Below are 20,859 nucleotides of genomic sequence, written 5' to 3' on the forward strand. Positions count from 1 at the left end.
ATCAACTTATCAGCTGATAAGCATTCTTTATAACAAACGACGATGTCAGCACACGCAATTGATCTTGAAACTAAACACTCAGCGCACAACTACCACCCATTGCCTGTCGTATTCGATAGCGCATCCGGAGCTAAAGTCTGGGATGTCGAGGGTGTAGAATACTTGGATTTTCTTAGTGCTTACAGCGCCGTAAATCAGGGGCACTGTCATCCAAAGATTATAGAAGCACTCACGAGGCAAGCCTCCAAGTTGACGCTCAGTAGTCGCGCATTTCATAACAGTGTTTTTGGTGAATTCGCTAAGAAACTCACTGACTTACTAGGCTATGATATGGTACTCCCTATGAACACAGGAGCAGAAGCTGTCGAAACAGCCTTGAAATTAGCACGTCGTTGGGCATATGCCAAAAAAGGTGTATCGGAGAATGACGCAAAGATCCTCGCAGTTGAGGGTAATTTCCATGGACGTACACTTGCCGTGATTTCCATGTCAACTGACAGTGAGGCCACACACCAATATGGTCCATTCCTCCAGGGCGTTGGTACCTCATTCGATGATACACGAATCAGGTACAACAACATAGACGATCTCCATAGGGTCCTAGAAAAGTATGGCCACCAAACAGCTGCATTCCTTGTCGAACCAATACAAGGGGAGGCTGGTATAATTGTTCCTGATCACGATTACCTCAGACAAGCGAAGCAATTATGCGAGAAGTACAACGTGCTTTTGATATGCGATGAAATACAAACTGTAGGTATTTAATCTTATCTGTACATTCCACTTACACGTGCTAGGGTCTCGGTCGCACTGGTAAAATGCTTTGTTGCGAACACTCAGGCGTCCGCCCAGACGTTGTTACACTAGGAAAAGCACTCAGTGGTGGCGTATATCCTGTTTCAGCAGTTCTAGCAGATGCTGATATAATGCTCACAATCACTACTGGTAGTCATGGCTCAACATATGGTGGCAACCCACTCGGATCAGCTGTCGCTATGGCAGCACTCGATGTCATAATTGACGAAAACCTCGTCGAGAGAGCCGAAAAACTTGGTCATATATTCAGAGATGCAGTTGGTAAAATCCAGTCACCACTTATTGATCAAGTGAGAGGCAAAGGACTTCTCAATGCTGTTGTCATTGACGAATCTAAATCTACTAGAGGTAGAGGAGCATGGGATATTTGTATCCTATTAAAGAAATACGGTTTGCTCGCTAAACCAACACATCAGAATATCATCAGATTCGCACCACCATTGGTCATCTCAGAAGATGATCTCTTACGCGGTGTTTCTATAATTGAGAAAGCACTCAATGACCTTGACAAAGTTGATCACATTTCTGAGCATTAATGGGCTCTTATGTTCACAAGCTAACGATTTCTTGTAATTGTCATAAACAGAGTTAATAATATTGCAATATAAAAACATCACATTCATTCTTGTTTTATGATTGTATGTACAACTTTGCAGTAATTACCTGTAATACAGAAGGAAAAATAGAAGAGCTGCATAAATAAATGTAGAAAGAGGTCTAAGTGTCATTAGTAAAGCGACTTGAAAGCAAGTTGAAAGACTCACAATTATACACCATAGACCATTAGACAAAATTATCAAGCATCTCTCATTTCTTGGTCAACTGGCCTCGCTTGTGGCTCTTGAAGCTGTTGCTGTTGCGGCTGTTGTTGTTGTTCACCATTATGCGCATCAACAGCTTCCTTTACCGCGTCTTTGCTATCTTCTGCTCCTTCCAATTCATCATCTTCATTTGTGTCATCAGCTGGTGGTGTATTCATTGTATTCATACTGTGTTTTCGCGGAAATGCAGCTGGATCATTCTCTGGGGATAAGCTACCATTCTTATCTTCTCTTTGCCTCTTATTCGGATCATTTTGCCCATCTTGTGTATTTCGCTTAACACCTATCATGTGATTAGGACCATTTTCCTTCTCAAGTGGTTCTCTTATATTTGGCGGTATTGGTTGTCTGTCAGATGCGGCAGCTGCACCTGCCAATCCCATCAAAGCGTCTGCTGCACCTTCGTCATAATCTTCATCAACGACTCTTGTGACAGGTGGAACAGCAGCTGCATTAGTATCATCCTCAGATTGTGGAGATTGACTATATCTTCCATTATTATGAATAGATGAAGTGCTTGGTTGAGCGACAGGTGCCAATCTTGTAGTAGCACTGGCTCTACGACTACTAGCAGGGCTTTCGATTGAAGGCCTTGGTCTGGTCGGTTTCTTATGGTGAAGTGTATAGCTGCTTGCTTCTTGACCCAGTGGAGGAGGCGTATATGCACTATCTTCCATTCTCTGCGCATGGAATGCCAAAGATTTACGACCTTTGACTGACTTAGGTGTCAATCTTGGTGGTGACTCTTGATGAGGGTTTGAAACGACTGGTTGAGATGGAGCGCCATCCATTCTAGGATCATAGCGTGAATTCCTCGAGGTCGTTCCATTTCCAGTCCTCTCAAATGATTGAGAAAGGTGAGGTGGGTGTGAATTTACAGGCGGTGGTGATAATATTGATGAATTTCTTTTAATCGCTTCTTTTGGTACTGGAGAGTGGAACCTCTGGACGGATACCGGTCTACCCTCCCAATCAACTACAGGTCTGCCATCTTCGTAATGAGCAGGAGTGTAACTGACGAATTGCTGTTCAGATCTTTGAACAGGCATTGGAGCATCACGCGGTAAATTCAATTGTCTTCCAGGTAAACCTGCTGAGAAAGGTACAGGTTGACCAGCTGCGCCATTTGGAGCTGTCGGCTCTACGTCGGAAACTGATGACACTGATGGTACCTGTGATTGTGGTTGGCCATGTGCTTGTGTCATGCGCTGCTGTTGTTGTTGGACACTATCAGCAGATTCTATGGTAGCATATGGCGTCTGACCTTCACTATTAGCAGTGCTACTAGAGACTGCCTGTGGTTGAGCATATGCTGTAGGATGTACATCTTGAGGAACAGGTGCCGCTGGTACTGAACCACCATTGGCTTGCACATTCTTAAGCAATTGCAGACGTTGCTTTATATGTGGATTTGTTGGATCCAAATCTGCAGCTCTAGCATAGGCATCAATCGCATCTGAAATCTGATTATGGCAGCTTTCATAAAGCGATCCCAGGTCGAACCAGACTTCAGAAATATAAGGATTTAAGCGTATTGCACGGGAGTAGGCATCAAGAGCATCCCTATATTGATTAATTTGGTAGTAAAGAACACCTATCGAACACCAGAATGTTGGATTTCTGCCATCTCTATAAACAGCCTGCTGATAAGCTTCATAGGCTTTGTTGAACTTTTGACCAGCCATATAAGACCTGCCGAGTAGATACCATGACTGTGGATCTGTAGGGTCTACACCGAGGGATTTCGTAAGGTATTGAATCGCCAACTCCTGATCGTTGTTGTTGGTAGCTGAGGTCTGGTGGTACAACCAGCCGAGTTGCTGGAGGACCTTTGCATGTTCTGGGTTCTCTATGAGCACACGCTCGTATGCTTCTCTAGCGAGGGTGTACTCCTTCTGCTGCTCGTAAACGTGTCCGATTTGGAACCAAATGTCGATTTCTGAAAGGGGTTTTGGTGGACTAGTGAGGATGTACCTAAAGCAATCTAAACTTGTAGAGAACTTCTGTTGTTGCTTGTATATAATGCCCAATCTGAAGTAAATCTCGTTTGCCTTTTCGAAATCAGGTGCTATTTTGATAACACCAGCGAAAGCTTCCTCCGCGTGTTCTAGACTACCATATCTGTCATAAAGAATACCAATACCATACCAAAGCTTAGGGTCCTGTAACTAAGAGGCTGTTAGTGAGTGAGTTTCGGCATGACGACACAGACCTTAGGTGCGGGAAGATGGTACAGCGCCTGTTGGTAGGCTGTGTATGCTTTCTGTAAGTCGTCGATCATCAAATAAGCGTGCCCTAATAATTATGAGTGCCTGATAGAATAAGGATATTAAACTTACCGAGTGCACTCCAAATATCGCCATTATCTTGTTGTACGTTGAGTGCGCGCTGATAAAATTCAATAGCCTAGATTGTTAGAAACTCCTAATAAAATTGCGATATTCACCTTTGGGAAGTTCTCTCTTTGGCGGTAAATAGCACCGACTGCGCTCAGAGCGGGCACAGAGTATGGAGAGTGTACGAGTGCATTTTGATAACTAACTAAGGCCCTCTCTGCGTCGTTCATACTCTCTGCTGTAGCGGCTATTGTGACGTGAGCTGGGTTATGACAGCGAAGCATTAGCGCACCTGCTGTGAGCCATGCATCCTCATTAGCCAGCGCTAGCTTTCTTAATATTGGCGTTTGTACTACGTAATTCGCTGGCCAACTTCTCTGCATTTTCTTCTGGTGAGATGCCAACGAGAGCTCAAGGAACAGCTCAAGTAATCCAAGCAGAACACGGAAAGTGAAAAAAGTTTATTGTTTAATAAACGAAATAAATGATTATAAATTTATTGTTATTTTATGGATATACCCCTTATTTCCTTATTTACTCAAATACACCAGATTAGATTTTGATTCAACTACAGTCTGTGCACGCTATCCAAGCGTTTGGTAGCGAATTATGCAACACAGCCGAGTAGAAGTTTAACAAAGAATCTTACAATACAATTCCCGCTGTCTTTTTGTCGTTAGCCGCCTCGCTATTACACCTTGCTTGCGCTCTCTATTCGGTTTAGGTGATGCCCGCCGGTGATTTCTATTTACGAAATGACCGTATTCGACCTTTTGTTATCTGTAATACCATAATATATCACATATACACCATTAATTCCATTCCTCTACTTCGAAAATCTTTCCTGCTTATTTTGCCCCTCAAACAATCTAAGGCACGCCGCATATTTTACTACTAGGACGTCCGCATCGTCATCTTTCTTACATTCGTCACTATATTTCTCATATCCTAACCTCATGTAAGCAACTTTTTGAAAGGTACATCCGCATTCCTTTACGTACGGATGTTTTCCTATTATTTCAGGGCTCCGCTTGAGTAACTGGCTTGTCTTGCATTTTGATGCCTCTCCTCTTGCATATGTGTGATATAATTAAGGATAAGACTTTAACCATATATATGATCTGTCTAGCTTACAAACTCATATTAAATGATACCTGTCATTATTCAATTTTTTTCTACTTTTTTACTGTTACTTTTCATTTATGCATCTGAAAATTCCAATTTACTTCAAGATGCTTTCCAAATTGTCTTATCCCCCTCTCGGCCCAAATTATTAAAAATTCAAACAAGCATAATAATTTAATGACGTCACTTGCCAAAGACCGATCAGGGTAGGCTTTTAGCGACTGTTTGGGGTCCCTGAGGTTAGTTTCTTAAAAAAATTAAATTAAATTTTATTGAAATTATAACTCTTAGTCGTCATATACCATCATCATGCATTTCGGCACGCTTGATCTGGCCGTATGCAAGAATTTGTGATTTTAGAGTACGGCCAACTTGGAACGCAGATGATCGAACTATTGAAGCATCAAACTAACCTTAGTTTATTATCTTAAGAATATATTAATTGTATATGAATCCAACTAATTTTGTTGTTTATTTCTGTAAAATTGTGTCTACAATTAGACATCTGCATGCTAGTACTACACCTTCCTCCGAGAATGTAAATGTAACTATCCGTCACGTATAAGCAACAAAAGTAATTACCACCCTGACTACGTGGATTGGGCTTGCTACAGCTGTTTGATTTTTTGTCATTATACAAGCCTTAAAGATGAAACACTGATCTTTTGGTATCTGTGACACCTCAAGCATATGTCAACGCGTACGGACCATATCAAATAAAATCTAATGGTCCACCGAGTGCATTAATTGATGCTCCTATATGTTCCGACTTACCAGTCCTATGGAATTCATCATCATATGTATTACCAAAGAGTTAAGAGCTAAACATCAGTTGTTATGTTTATAGAAGTAGCTCTTCAGGTATTTCTAGCTAGCACACTTTTCTCTAGCCGGAATCTGATCATTTCACGTGAAAGCTGTCAAAAAGTACGGCAATGCAAGGTACAGTGATAAGCATGACGGCGGCTCAACTTCATTACGCGTGGTTATTTAACCGACGTACGGTATAAAACGATGCAAAAACAATGTGAACGTAAATCATTATGTATAATCAATGTTCATTAGTCTGAAACTATCCTACCGAGAACCCTAAGCGTCTTGACTAGATAGATTTTGTAATGCAACCAGTTCAGCATAGAGTCCATCTTTCTGTTCTATAAGATCCTTGTGAGCGCCCGCTTGACTAACTTTACCATCCTTGATGACATATATCCTATCTGCCTTCTGGATTGTTGATAGTCTATGTGCAATAGCGATAGTTGTTCTTCCCGAAGCAACCTTATCTAATGCAGCTTGAACGACAGCCTCACTCGTTTGGTCGAGAGCACTGGTAGCCTCATCGAGGAGGAGGATCTTTGGTTTACGAATGAGTGCTCTAGCGATGGCAATACGTTGCTTTTGTCCTCCCGATAATTGTGTACCTTTACCGCCAACTTGGGTCTCGAAGCCATCTGGAAGACCCTTGATAAAGTCAAGTATGTTAGCGTCGGCACATGCATCCTCCAACTCTTGTTGAGATACCTCTTCGTGTGGCTTGACAGCACCCATGAGAATATTGTATTTGACTGTACCAGCGTAGAGTGTTGGCTCCTGAGAAACCAATGCCATGTGCGATCTGAGATTGTTCAAGTTGAGGTCCCTCACTTCATGACCATCGAGCTTGACTGAACCGTACGCTGGGTCATAGAATCGTTCTATGAGCTGAATGGTGGTGCTTTTACCACAACCAGATGGTCCTACCAATGCGACGTAGCTACCTGGCTTAATTTCCAAATCGAGAGAGCGCAATACCGGCACATCTGAACGAGTTGGATATCTAAAGTGGACATCTTCAAATGTGATATGACCCTCAACAGTATCAAGATGTATGCCGTCTTGACTTGTAGTTTCAATCTCAATCTCTGTTTTAGTATCGAGCAACTTAAGTATCCGAGCAGCACCACCTCTGGCATTGGACACATCTGGTACGAATGTGAATACCTGGAGAATTCGTTAGCAGGTATAATAAAATAAACCATGATACCCACATTACCAGCTTGAATACTGGAAAATACAACAGCCATCAAACAGACATAGAAATCTTCTAACTCAATTTCCAAATTCATAATGAGCTGTGATCCATACCAAAAAATAAGAGCTATAACTAAAAATGCCATACCTTGAGAGAGACCATAAATAGCTGAACTCCATAGGGACGTTCTAATCGAGTTTCTAAGTGGTGTCCGAAGTAAAGTCTGATATTCTTCTAATGCTTGACCTTCACGGGTGAGAGAAGCGACAGTTCTAATAGCACCTGCAGCCTCGCATGCCATCTCTGCACTGTCCTCATATGACTTTTTGTTCTGCTGGTCTTTCGTAACAACAATCTTTAAACGTGTGATACCAGCAGAAAGGGTAAGAGGAATACAGGCTGTCCCAACCAAACCTAATTTCCAATTGTACCCAATTCCAATGGCAACTCCAACGATGAGAGTTGAACACGATTGTATGATAGTTGAAGCTGAGATTCCAGCTAAGCCTTGAACTTTTTGAGCATTATCAGCTAAATTTGACGTTAGAACACCCGTGCTATTTTCCTTTTTGTCGAAGTACTCGACGTCTGACCTTAGTAGTTTCTTAAATGACTCATGACGCAAAGCATAAGTAAGAAGTTCACCAGCATAATGCATCGCCCAGCTTTGAATAAGGATACCCAAGGCTGCTCCAATAGCCATGATGAAAAACCATAAACTGTCTCTATCAATCTGATGTCTTATATATGAATGATAATCAGGATCGGTAGGGGATCTGGCGGCGATGTGTTGCAGGATCCTACCCAAGAGAATGCCCATGATGGGATAAGCCGATCCAGTCACAAGCGCTGCAATAGAACCAGACGTGTAGGCAGACCAACCTGGTCTATTCATCTTGACAAGTCGTCTTATTACTTCAAACATCGAGTAATGATGTTCTTTTTCAACTTTCTCTTCATTACTCTTTTCCAGTATCTGCGAGGTGACCGAGCGTCCACTTTTGACGCGATTGAGTGGTATAACATCCTCATGAAGGTCGTCATTTTTCTCAACAACATCAGAGTTGACCTGGGCTGCTTCTTCATCCTTGGCTTGAGCCAATGATTGTGCAGCGACGAAGGTTGAGTATGCACCGTCGGGATTAGCGGTCAGGGAATTATGATCACCAACTTCGAGGATTTCACCACCACCCATGACAATAATCTGATTAGCATTCTTGATAGTAGACAAACGGTGAGCAATAGCAATAGTCGTACGATTCTTTGCTGCTTTATCGAGAGCTTTTTGTACGATAGACTCTGATGCACTGTCGAGGGCTGCCGTTGCTTCATCTAACAGTAAGATTGGAGGGTCAGATACAATTGCTCTGGCAATAGCAACACGTTGCTTTTGACCCCCAGATAAGAGCATACCGCGTTCACCAACTGAATTGTCGTATTTCTCAGGCAGTGTGTTGATAAAACCGTCAGCGTTAGCAACCTTGCAAGCGTTGATAACCAATTCCAACCTTTGTTCGTCTGGCCAGTGTTCCATTTCAGTTCCGATCAAACCGTGTTCAACATTGGCACGTAATGTCTCATTGAATAAAACAGGTTCTTGACCAACCATACCGATCTTACTGCGAAGCCATTTGACGTTGATATCTCTAAGATCATTCCCATCTAATTTAATAACACCATTGAGAGGGTCATAAAATCTCTCAATAAGACCGATTGCCGTGCTCTTACCACTACCTGATGCACCGACCAGAGCTGTCAAATGACCTTTATGGAATGTAGCGGTGAACTTTTTCATAACTTGAACATTCAGTCTTGCTGGATAACTAAAATCGACATCCTCAAATGTAATGTTACCAGCTATGAACGATGGCTTGAGACCTTCTTCACTTGCACTATCAATAGGTGGAATCCTTTCAATAGTGTCAAAGATTTTTGCAGCTGCTGCCTGGCCTTTAGCAATCGCTTGTAATTCCGGTGCAGCGATCGCAAGTGAAAAAGAACCAATCATTGTTGAGATTAGAACACCGACAATCTCACCAACCTCCGTTTCATCTGATAGTCGTTATTTTGCAGTTTCAGTAGAAAATTGATAACTCACTCCGTAAGAGTAGCGTTACACCCCAAACAAACGCCAGAGCGTATGACGCGTAAATAATAAAGAAAAAGATGCACAATCCTACAGCGGAGGATATAGCTGTCTTAAAACCTTGTGAGCGTGCCTTCGAGAGGTAGGTATCGTAAAGTTTCAAGAGAATAACTTGTGATCCAAATGCTTTAGCTGTACGAATAGTAGATAATACCTCTTCTACCAAACTTCCAGATTCTGCAATATACGTCAGTGCGTTTTGAGAGTACTTTGAGGTAAAGACATTCATTCCAGCGCCAGCGGTTGCAATCAGCGGCACTATCAAAAAAAGTACACCGGCAATCTTAGCTTGTTGAGCAAATGCGATTATGAAACCAGCAATGAAGGTACCTAGTGATTGTGTCAACACGTGATACTTGGCCTAGTGGGAAGTTACCTATGAACATAGCAGCATTAGCTACCTTTTCAGATATCCCGCTCTGTACTAGATGTGTGTCTGTCTCAATCCTAGTTGCGACCTCTCCAGCGCCAATATTATCGAAGAATGCAATATCTTGACGTAGAATGCTCCGAAGGTACATACTCCGAATACGACTGGAAATCCTTTCTGAGGTGAACACCCAAGCATGTTGGAAGGTGTAAACTCCAACAAACATGGCGATTCCAATAACAAGCATGTCTATACAGACCGTATTGACTGGAAGCTATTAGATGCAAACAGAAACGCAATCACGCTTGCCTCCATCTCTAAAATCATCCCTTGCAATGTTAAACCTCTCGATAAGCTCTGGGTTGTTCCGATCTGACTTGTAAACGGTTGCAACCTGGAAAAAAGTGTTCATGACGGTGATAAGTCTGAAATCGCATTTTAGATCGCGCAACTGAGTTAAACTGACATACCTCCCAAATAGTAATGCCAGACAAGGTTGTATGGCCTTTATGCTAACGTTAGATTGACTGATGTTGTAGCTTAAAACCCACCTAACATGATTTGTCAGCACCAAAGCATAGAAAGTATAAGAGACTTACGCCAGAACCAGCAGCGCATACCAATCCAGCAACGTTAATCACTTTTTCCCACCACATCGCATACCTAAACATCTCTAAGAATGACACTTTCGCTACTGTTTCCTTGGTATCTACAGCAACATTGTCTCTTTTCTTCCTCTTACGTTTAAAAAATATTTTAGCTTTCTGTAAAACGTTAGCACTGCATTTCTTGCCACTAGTATTCGTACTGTAGAAGTATTATCTGAAAGCGTCAGGGGGGACTTTTCTACATTGTTATTCTCCAAAAAACTGTCTGATTTGTGGTTTTCTGTCATTGATATTGATTGTTTTTACCAAATGATGCTTTGCTTGTCTGACGGTGGCCGCCTTAATCAGAGACCTAAATTACGTCATGCTTCAAGAAATTACTGCCAGATAGATAAAAAGCTGAATAATTGTTTTTACACGGTTGGTTTGTTATTGGGTAGACCAAAATAGATGATTACGCCCAAAATCATAACGTTCTCGACAAAGAAACAGAATATGTATTAACAATTATGCACAAGCGGTATCATTAATGCCTAATAGATGTCTAAATGACCAAAAATGAAAATGACGCGGAATGAAAGAAAGCAATCTAAGCATCCTTCTTAGAAAGCGTTTGTAATGCAACCAGTTCGGCATAGAGTCCATCTTTTTGTTCAATGAGCTCTTTGTGTGTACCCGCTTGGCTGACTTTACCATCCTTGAAGACATATATCCTATCTGCCTTTTGGATTGTTGATAGTCTATGTGCAATAGCGATAGTTGTTCTTCCCGAAGCAACCTTATCTAATGCAGCTTGAACGACAGCCTCACTCGTTTGGTCGAGAGCACTGGTAGCCTCATCGAGGAGGAGAATTTTTGGTTTACGAATGAGTGCTCTAGCGATGGCAATACGTTGCTTTTGTCCTCCCGACAATTGTGTACCCTTACCACCGACTTGTGTCTCAAAGCCATCTGGAAGATCTCTAATGAAGTCAAGTATGTTAGCGTCTGCGCACGCATCCTCCAACTCTTGTTGAGATACCTCTTCGTGTGGCTTGACAGCACCCATGAGAATATTGTATTTGACTGTACCAGCGTAGAGTGTTGGCTCCTGAGAAACCAATGCCATATGCGATCTGAGATTGTTCAAGTTGAGGTCCCTCACTTCATGACCATCGAGCTTGACTGAACCATACGCCGGGTCATAGAATCGTTCAATGAGCTGAATGGTGGTGCTTTTACCACAACCAGATGGTCCTACCAATGCGACGTAGCTACCTGGCTTAATTTCCAAATCGAGAGAGCGCAATACCGGCACATCTGAACGAGTTGGATATCTAAAGTGAACATCTTCAAATGTGATATGACCTTCAACAGTATCGAGGTGTTTGCCGTCTTGATTGTCGTACTCGACTTCAATCTCAGGCTTCATCCTGAGTAAATTAAGAATTCGAGCAGCACCACCTCTAGCGCTAGAAATGTCTGGAACGAATGTGAATGCCTAAAGAATCGTCAGTCAAGTATCTCCAGATAAATTGGGTACCCACATTTCCCGCTTGAATACTACTGAAGATAACTGCCATAAGTGTAACGTAGAAACCTTGGATGTCTATCTCCAACTTTGTGAGCTGTTGACTACCGTACCAGAAGATAAGACCGAGAACCTGTCAAGACAATCAATAAATGATATAGACAGCTGCAATTTTACTTACCCAGAATGTGAGACATTGTCCCAGAGCGTAAAGAGCGCTAGAGTAAATAGCACTCTTAACACTGTGGTTGTACGGCATCTCCAAAGCATCATGATAATATTGGGAGAGCTGATCCTCTCTGGTGAGAGATGCGACAGTTCTGATAGATCCAGCTGCCTCACAAGCTAATTGAGCACTGTCTTCGTATGCTTTTTTATTGCGTTTGTCTTTCAAAAGAACAATACGGAGTCTTGTAATACCAGCACTCAATGTGAATGGAATACAAGCAGTACCAATGAGACCTAGTTTCCAATTATAACCAATACCGATAGCAATACCAACGATCAATGTTGAACAAGATTGGATAATTGTACCTGCACTTGTGCCAGCTAAACCTTGTATCTTTTGAGCGTTATCAGCTAGTTGAGATGTGAGAACACCAGTGCTATTCTCCTCTTGGTCGAAGTATTCGAGATCTGAACGTAAAAGTTTCTTGAATGATTTGTGACGAAGGACGTATGTCAGTTTTTCACCTGCAGAGTGCATCATCAGTGCCTGAATGAAAGTAGAAATAGCTGATCCAATGGCTATGACGAAGAACCAAAGTGAGTCTCTGTCACCGTTATGTCTCATTTGTGAGTGGTAATTTGGGTCGTCTGGACTAAGTGAAATATCCTGCAATGTTTTACCGAACATAATAGAGAAAATAGGATAAGCACCTATTAAGCGTCAGCTAAGGAGTAAAAATGATGAAATAAACTTACTACCCGAAACAAATGCACCGGCTGCACCAAGAGCGTACATCCATCTTCCATTCTTGTTGAGCTTGACTAATTCGATAATGACTCGGAAGAACGAGTAGTTCTTCTCTTTGTATTCACCTTTTTCTTCTCTACGCTTTTCTAATACCTGTGAAGTGATTGAGCGACCACTCTTGACACGATCAAGTGGAATAACATCCTCTTGGTCGATCTCTTCCTCTGCTTCTTCCTTTTCAACAGTACCAGATTTGGTTTGAGCAGCTTCATCACTCTTGGCTTGAGCCAATGATTGTGCAGCTACCAAAGTTGAGTATGCGCCGTTAGGATTAGCAGTGAGCGAGTTGTGATCGCCAACTTCGAGGATTTCACCACCACCCATGACAATAATCTGATTAGCATTCTTGATAGTAGACAAACGGTGAGCAATAGCAATAGTCGTACGATTCTTTGCTGCTTTATCGAGAGCTTTTTGTACGATAGACTCTGATGCACTGTCGAGGGCTGCCGTTGCTTCATCTAACAGTAAGATTGGAGGGTCAGATACAATTGCTCTGGCGATAGCAACACGTTGCTTTTGACCCCCAGATAAGAGCATACCGCGTTCACCAACTGAATTGTCGTATTTCTCAGGCAGTGTGTTGATAAAACCGTCAGCATTAGCAACCTTGCAAGCGTTGATAACCAATTCCAACCTTTGTTCGTCTGGCCAATGTTCCATTTCAGTTCCGATCAAGCCGTGTTCAACATTGGCACGGACAGTGTCATTAAACAGGATAGGCTCTTGACCAACAAGACCGATCTTGCTACGAAGCCATTTGACGTTGATATCCTTTAGATCGTTACCATCCAACTTGACGGAACCGGAGAGAGGATCATAGAAACGTTCAATCAAGCTAATCGATGTACTCTTACCACTACCAGATGCACCAACCAAGGCCGTGAGCTGTCCTTTAGGGAAGGTGGCTGTGAAATTCTTCATAACTTGGACCTCAGGTCTGGCTGGGTATGCAAAGTTTGCATCAGTAAATGAAATATTACCATCAACTGTTGCAGGCTTAAGGCCTTCATCGCTTGCACTATCGATGAATGGTACTCTTTCGATTGTTTCGTAAATTTTTGCAGCCGCACCACGACCTTTACCGATGGCTTGAAGTTCAAGATTTATCATACCAAGCGAGAAGGCACCAATTAAGATGGACATCAATACCGCTACAATTTGACCTGGATCTGCTTCGCCTATCTCACTTTTAGTTAATTCAGGCAAAAATGAAACACTCACCTTTCAGTACCAAAGTGACACCCCAAGCGAATGCCAGTGCATATGAACAGTATATGATAAAGAAGACAGAAGTCCAGACTAATGCATTAACTGATGCTACTTTGTATCCTGTCTTACGAGCCTTATGGAGTTCAGCATCATAGAGAGTACCAAGTAGCAGTTGGGAACCGAATGCTTTAGCTGTTCTGATTGTTGAGATGACTTCCTCAGCGAGATTACCAGATGCTGCGATATTATCGAGCGAGCGAGCTTCATATTTTGATGTGAAAGTAGTCAACAATCCACCAAGTGCGGCAATGCAAGGTACAATGATAAACATGACACCTGCTAGTCTGGCTTGACGTGCGAAGGCGATAATAAAACTACATTAGATGTAAGTAAAACGTTCAGAGATCTAAATATTCTGTTTACCCTGTAATAAATGCAGCTATATACATAGCAGCAGTTCCGACCTTCTCTGACACACCCATTTGTATCAAATGGGTGTCTGTTTCAATACGAGTAGCGACTTCACCAGCACCAATGTTATCAAAGAAGGCGACATCTTGACGAAGAATAGAGCGAAGATACATTTCTCTGACTCTACGTGAGACCCTTTCTGATGTATATGTGAAAATAAGAGTGTAGACATAGGTACCGATGAACATAGCGACACCAATAACGACCAGATAGATACAATTCATTGACACATCATCATTGAGATCGTCTTTAGCGCTATTGAATACTTGTGTAAGTTCTGGATCACTAGGGTTGGCCTTATATAGTTTTGAAACTTGGAAAAATGTGATCATTGTTGAGACCATACGACCGAAGATTAGAGATAGTAATGGTTGTGTTGTACCTGCACCACAGGCAAAGAACAGACCAACCAAGTTAAGCATGATTTCGCCTTTAGTGGCGTACTTCCAGAGTTGAAAAAATGATGCCGGTTTCGGAGGAAGCGGAGCATCAATTTCGACATCACTGTGGCTTTCTTCATCATCGTTGTTACGCTTTCCTTTTTTGCGCTTCTCATTTTTCTTGTCTCTCTTCTTTGTCTTAGCTTCCTCCTCGTTAACTACTGCGATATTCTCTTTAATAGAAAGAGCATCCAATTCTATTTCTGAAGCAGCTGCCTTCTCAATTGTAGGAGCTGCAGAACCGACCGTTAAGTTCGACATATCTTGTTCAAGATTTTGTTTGTTTTCTTAATATCTAAACGAAATGTTTTTGATCTAGTCCAGCTTGCGTTATTAAATTAAAGAGGTACGTATATTTCCAGTAATATATGATCTCGCTCGGCGCCCAACTAGTCCGGGCATCTTGATGACCGAGAGGTATAGAACTGTCGATCTATTATTAGCAAGATAAACTGTATCCAAAACACATTTGCTATTCACTCTTTGAAGATCTACTGCTTTTTATTTTCGTTTCCGCCCTTACTGTAGAAACTCTCAGTTACAGGAGCCTGCTCGGGAAATCTATTCCGATCATTTCCGCGATGAATACATCTGAATGTTTCCTTTAATTGACATGGATTATATACGTATAGCAATTCTTATTGTTTCTTGTAATGAACTGTTGTACCTGGTTATATTTGTACCATGTTGCTTTTGTGCAATTTGAAGCGCGGGCAGAATACAAACGCAATTTTCGACTTGATACTATTTCTCTTTACTTCATGTCGTACTCTAAAGCATGGTATTAATTCCCACTATACCTTGCAGGCAATATGATAGTGATTCATACACTTTTACGAAAATATACTTTGAGCTCGATTGATGGTTAAGAGTCGAGATTTATCGAAAATAGTAACATAACAATAGATAATTTATAGTATTGCTAAAGCTTTTACTCCGTAGATCATCCGGAAAAAACCAAGCGGATTATCTTAATAACTCAGGTTAGAGTTGTCATGATGAAACGCAAAAGCAACCTTTAGTACTTTGAAGAATTGTCTTGCAATATTTACGCAAGGATTTTTGTGTACTTACAATATATTGAGATAGTCTAATATGCTTCACTTGTCTGATGGTGCTCGTCTTAATCATAGACTCAAATTACATCATGTTTCCTACTGTTAGACAGTTAATTAGCTGGATAATTGCTTTTCGAGGGTTGGAATATTATTGAGTGGAAAATAATGGATAGTTACACTCAAAATCACAACATTCTCTATGGAACAATAGAATATTTATTAATAATTATGCATGAGCGGTACCATTAATGCCTAATATATAAAATTAAATGTCCGAAGATGAAATAATGCGAGAATGAAAGAAAACAATCTAAGCATCCTTCTTAGAAAGTGTTTGTAATGCAACCAATTCGGCATAGAGTCCATCTTTTTGTTCAATGAGCTCTTTATGTGTACCCGCTTGGCTGACTTTACCATCCTTGAAGACATATATCCTATCTGCCTTCTGGATTGTTGATAGTCTATGTGCAATAGCGATAGTTGTTCTTCCTGAAGCAACCTTATCTAATGCAGCTTGAACGACAGCCTCACTCGTTTGGTCGAGAGCACTGGTAGCCTCATCGAGGAGGAGAATTTTTGGTTTACGAATGAGTGCTCTAGCGATGGCAATACGTTGCTTTTGTCCTCCCGACAATTGTGTACCCTTACCACCGACTTGTGTCTCAAAGCCATCTGGAAGATCTCTAATGAAGTCAAGAATGTTGGCGTCTGCGCACGCATCCTCCAACTCTTGTTGAGATACCTCTTCGTGTGGCTTGACAGCACCCATGAGAATATTGTATTTGACTGTACCAGCGTAGAGTGTTGGCTCCTGAGAAACCAATGCCATGTGCGATCTGAGATTGTTCAAGTTGAGGTCCCTCACTTCATGACCATCGAGCTTGACTGAACCGTACGCCGGGTCATAGAATCGTTCTATGAGCTGAATGGTGGTGCTTTTACCACAACCAGATGGTCCTACCAATGCGACGTAGCTACCTGGCTTAATTTCCAAATCGAGAGAGCGCAATACCGGCACATCTGAACGAGTTGGATATCTAAAGTGGACATCTTCAAATGTGATATGACCTTCAACAGTATCGAGGTGTTTGCCGTCTTGATTGTCGTACTCGACCTCAATCTCAGGCTTCATCCTGAGTAAATTAAGAACTCGAGCAGCGCCACCTCTAGCGCTAGAAATGTCTGGGACGAAGGCGAATACCTATCAGAGCTATCAGTAAGTTTATACAGGTGACTCGTAACACTTACATTTCCTGCTTGAATACTACTGAAGATAACTGCCATAAGTGTAACGTAGAAACCTTGGATGTCTACTTCCAATTTCGTGAGTTGTTGAGTACCGTACCAGAAGATAAGACCGAGAACCTGCCAAGACAATCAATAAATGATTAGACAGCTGCAATTTTACTTACCCAGAATGTGAGACATTGTCCTAGAGCGTAAAGAGCGCTAGAGTAAATAGCACTCTTAACACTGTGGTTGTACGGAATTTCCAAAGCATCGTGATAATACTGGGAGAGTTGATCTTCTCTGGTGAGAGATGCGACAGTTCTGATAGATCCAGCTGCCTCACAAGCTAATTGAGCACTATCTTCGTATGCCTTTTTATTGCGTTTGTCTTTCAAAACAACAATGCGGAGTCTTGTTATACCAGCACTCAATGTGAATGGAATACAAGCAGTACCAATGAGACCGAGTTTCCAATTATAACCAATACCGATAGCAATACCAACGATCAATGTCGAACAAGATTGGATAATTGTACCTGCAGTTACACCAGCTAAACCTTGTACCTTCTGTGAGTTATCAGCTAGTTGAGATGTGAGAACACCAGTGCTGTTCTCCTTTTGATCAAAGTACTCTATATCCGAACGGAGAAGTTTCTTGAATGATTTGTGACGAAGGACGTAAGTTAATTTTTCACCTGCAGAGTGCATCATGAGTGATTGAATGTAAATAGCGATAGCTGATCCAATGGCTATGACAAAGAACCAAAGGGCATCTCTGTCACCGTTATGTCTCATTTGTGAGTGGTAATTTGGGTCTTCTGGACTAAGTGAAATATCTTGCAATGTTTTACCGAACAGAATAGAGAAGATAGGATAAACACCTGTTGGTCAGTCAATTACGAAATAAGCATGATGAAATATACTTACTACCCGTGACGAATGCAGCGGCAGCACCAATGGCATACATCCATCTTCCATCCTTGTTGAGCTTGACTAATTCGATAATGACTTGGAAGAACGAGTAGTTCTTCTCTTTGTATTCACCTTTTTCTTCTCTACGCTTTTCTAATACCTGTGAAGTGATTGAGCGACCACTCTTGACACGATCAATTGGAATAACATCCTCTTGGTCGATCTCTTCCTCTGCTTCTTCCTTTTCAACAGTACCAGATTTGGTTTGAGCAGCTTCATCACTCTTGGCTTGAGCCAATGATTGTGCAGCTACCAAAGTTGAGTATGCGCCGTTAGGATTGGCAGTGAGCGAGTTGTGATCGCCAACTTCGAGGATTTCACCACCACCCATGACAATAATCTGATTAGCATTCTTGATAGTAGACAAACGGTGAGCAATAGCAATAGTCGTACGGTTCTTTGCTGCTTTATCGAGAGCTTTTTGTACGATAGACTCTGATGCACTGTCGAGGGCTGCCGTTGCTTCATCCAAGAGTAAGATTGGAGGGTCAGATACAATTGCTCTGGCGATAGCAACACGTTGCTTTTGACCTCCAGATAAGAGCATACCGCGTTCACCAACTGAATTGTCGTATTTCTCAGGCAGTGTGTTGATAAAACCGTCAGCGTTAGCAACCTTGCAAGCGTTGATAACTAATTCCAACCTTTGTTCGTCTGGCCAGTGTTCCATTTCAGTTCCGATCAAACCGTGTTCAACATTGGCACGGACAGTGTCATTGAATAGGATAGGCTCTTGACCAACAAGACCGATCTTGCTACGAAGCCATTTGACGTTGATATCCTTTAGATCGTTACCATCCAACTTGACGGAACCGGAGAGAGGATCATAGAAACGTTCAATCAAGCTAATCGATGTACTCTTACCACTACCAGATGCTCCAACCAAGGCCGTGAGCTGTCCTTTAGGGAAGGTGGCTGTGAAATTCTTCATAACTTGAACCTCAGGTCTGGCTGGGTATGCGAAGTTTGCATCAGTAAATGAAATATTACCATCAACTGTTGCAGGCTTAAGGCCTTCATCGCTTGCACTATCGATGAATGGTACTCTTTCGATTGTTTCGTAAATTTTTGCAGCCGCACCACGACCTTTACCGATGGCTTGAAGTTCAGGGTTCATCATAGCAAGTGAGAAAGCACCAATTAAGATTGACATCAATACTGAGACAATTTGACCAGAGTCTGCTTCGCCTATTTCACTTTTAGTCATTAGTTCAATTAAAAAAATGAAATACTGACCTTTTAATATCAATGTGACACCCCACGCGAATGCCAACGCGTATGAACAGTATATAATGAAGAATACGACCGTCAAACCAAGTGCATTAACTGATGCTGCTCTGTATCCTGTTTTGCGAGCTTTATGGAGTTCCTCATCGTAGAGGTTACCAAGTAGGAGTTGAGATCCGAATGCCTTAGCTGTTCTGATTGTTGAGATGACTTCCTCAGCGAGATTACCAGATGCTGCAATGTTATCAAGTGAACGGGTTTGATACTTTGACGTGAAAGTAGTCAACAATCCACCAAGCACGGCAATGCAAGGTACAATGATAAACATGACACCTGCTAATCTGGCTTGACGAGCGAAGGCGATAATAAAACTGCGATAGATATAAATAGAATGTCGAGAAATCTAATTACCATACTCACCCTGTGATAAATGTGGCTATATACATAGCAGCAGTTCCGACCTTTTCTGACACACCCGTTTGAATCAAGTGAGTGTCTGTTTCAATACGGGTTGCAACTTCACCAGCACCAATTTTATCGAAGAAGGCGACATCTTGACGCAGAACAGCGCGAAGGTACATTTCTCTGACTCGGCGTGAGATATTTTCTGAGGTGTATGTGAAAATGACGGTGTAAGTATAAGTACCGATGAACATAGCGACACCAATAACGACCAAATAGATACAGTTCATTGATACATCATCATTGAGATCATCTGCAGCGGCATTGAATTCTTGTGTAAGTCCTGGGTCACTAGGATTGGCCCTATATTCTAGTGATTTTTGGGTGAATGTAGTCATTGTTGAGACCATACGACCGAAGATTAGAGATAATAATGGTTGTGTTGCACCTGCACCACATGCAAAGAATAGAGCAATCAAGTTGAGTATGATCTCGCCTTTGGTGGCGTATTTCCAGAGTTGTAGAAGCGACGCAGGTTTAGGAGCAACAGGAGCATCAATCTCGACATCACCGTCACCCTCATCGTCGTCATCCTTACGCTTTCCTTTTTTGCTCTTTTTGCTCTTCTTGTCCTTCTTATCTTTCTTTCCTTTCTTTTCGTTAAGAACAGAACTCTTCTCTTTAATAGAGGAGGAGTCTGATTCTACTTCTGTGGCAGCTGCCTTTTCAATTGCGGGAGCTGCAGTCTCGGCTGTTAAGCTCGACATGTCTTCTTCAAGTCTTTGTGTGTTTTCTTGCGTTTGTTGGAAGATCTAAACGAAAAGTTTTTGATCTGACTTGGTTGTGTGATTTAAAGATGCTAAGGATATTTCCAGTATGATCTGATCTTCCGGCGCCCACTCAGCGGGGGCAATCTATCAGTATGTCCGCCCACCGTAGAACCAAGACTATTAAGGTAATTTTTATACCGTGCAAATGTTCTATTCATTTATTCGATATTCAATAAAATACATTTCCTTGTCGTCCTTACTGAGAATTTCTCAGTTACAGCCGCCCGCCGAAAGATACTACGCGTTAGTATTAAGCGAATATGGGAATGCGTGCATATTTATATTTGTTTGCTGATTGG

General features: G+C 41.9%; 4 protein-coding genes across 4 annotated transcripts; 1 reads left to right on the forward strand and 3 right to left on the reverse strand.

Moving 5' to 3' along the window:
• Positions 1-42: 42 nt before the first annotated feature.
• On the forward strand, positions 43-1,352 carry WALSEDRAFT_17790 (ornithine aminotransferase; the record flags this gene model as incomplete). The annotated part of the gene is made up of 2 exons (XM_006957685.1): positions 43-753; positions 798-1,352. 2 exons carry the CDS (start codon positions 43-45, stop codon positions 1,350-1,352), a joined length of 1,266 nt encoding a protein of 421 aa, XP_006957747.1.
• Cyc8p (TPR-like protein) lies at positions 50-4,373 on the reverse strand. Its single transcript, XM_006957896.1, has 9 exons — positions 4,266-4,373; positions 4,084-4,220; positions 3,977-4,043; positions 3,850-3,932; positions 1,581-3,805; positions 1,218-1,533; positions 802-1,166; positions 502-754; positions 50-422 (listed from the first exon to the last, which is right to left on the reverse strand). Exons 1-5 carry the CDS (start codon positions 4,354-4,356, stop codon positions 1,613-1,615), a joined length of 2,571 nt encoding a protein of 856 aa, XP_006957958.1. The 5' UTR covers positions 4,357-4,373; the 3' UTR covers positions 50-422; positions 502-754; positions 802-1,166; positions 1,218-1,533; positions 1,581-1,612.
• Positions 4,374-6,125: 1,752 nt separating this feature from the next.
• Positions 6,126-15,575, reverse strand: WALSEDRAFT_32291 (P-loop containing nucleoside triphosphate hydrolase protein). The gene is made up of 5 exons (XM_006957897.1): positions 14,908-15,575; positions 14,355-14,845; positions 13,944-14,305; positions 7,243-9,161; positions 6,126-7,078 (listed from the first exon to the last, which is right to left on the reverse strand). Exons 1-5 carry the CDS (start codon positions 14,956-14,958, stop codon positions 6,188-6,190), a joined length of 3,714 nt encoding a protein of 1,237 aa, XP_006957959.1. The 5' UTR covers positions 14,959-15,575; the 3' UTR covers positions 6,126-6,187.
• A 561-nt stretch (positions 15,576-16,136) lies between these two features.
• Positions 16,137-20,505, reverse strand: WALSEDRAFT_32292 (P-loop containing nucleoside triphosphate hydrolase protein). The gene is made up of 6 exons (XM_006957898.1): positions 19,749-20,505; positions 19,338-19,699; positions 18,057-19,289; positions 17,313-18,010; positions 17,149-17,265; positions 16,137-17,101 (listed from the first exon to the last, which is right to left on the reverse strand). The coding sequence occupies exons 1-6, from the start codon at positions 20,126-20,128 to the stop codon at positions 16,211-16,213; spliced, it is 3,681 nt and encodes a 1,226-aa protein (XP_006957960.1). The 5' UTR covers positions 20,129-20,505; the 3' UTR covers positions 16,137-16,210.
• Between the last annotated feature and the right edge of the window lie 354 nt (positions 20,506-20,859).

The sequence above is a fragment of the Wallemia mellicola genome (genome assembly GCF_000263375.1).
Source record: "Wallemia mellicola CBS 633.66 unplaced genomic scaffold WALSEscaffold_7, whole genome shotgun sequence".
NCBI lineage: Eukaryota > Fungi > Basidiomycota > Wallemiomycetes > Wallemiales > Wallemiaceae > Wallemia > Wallemia mellicola.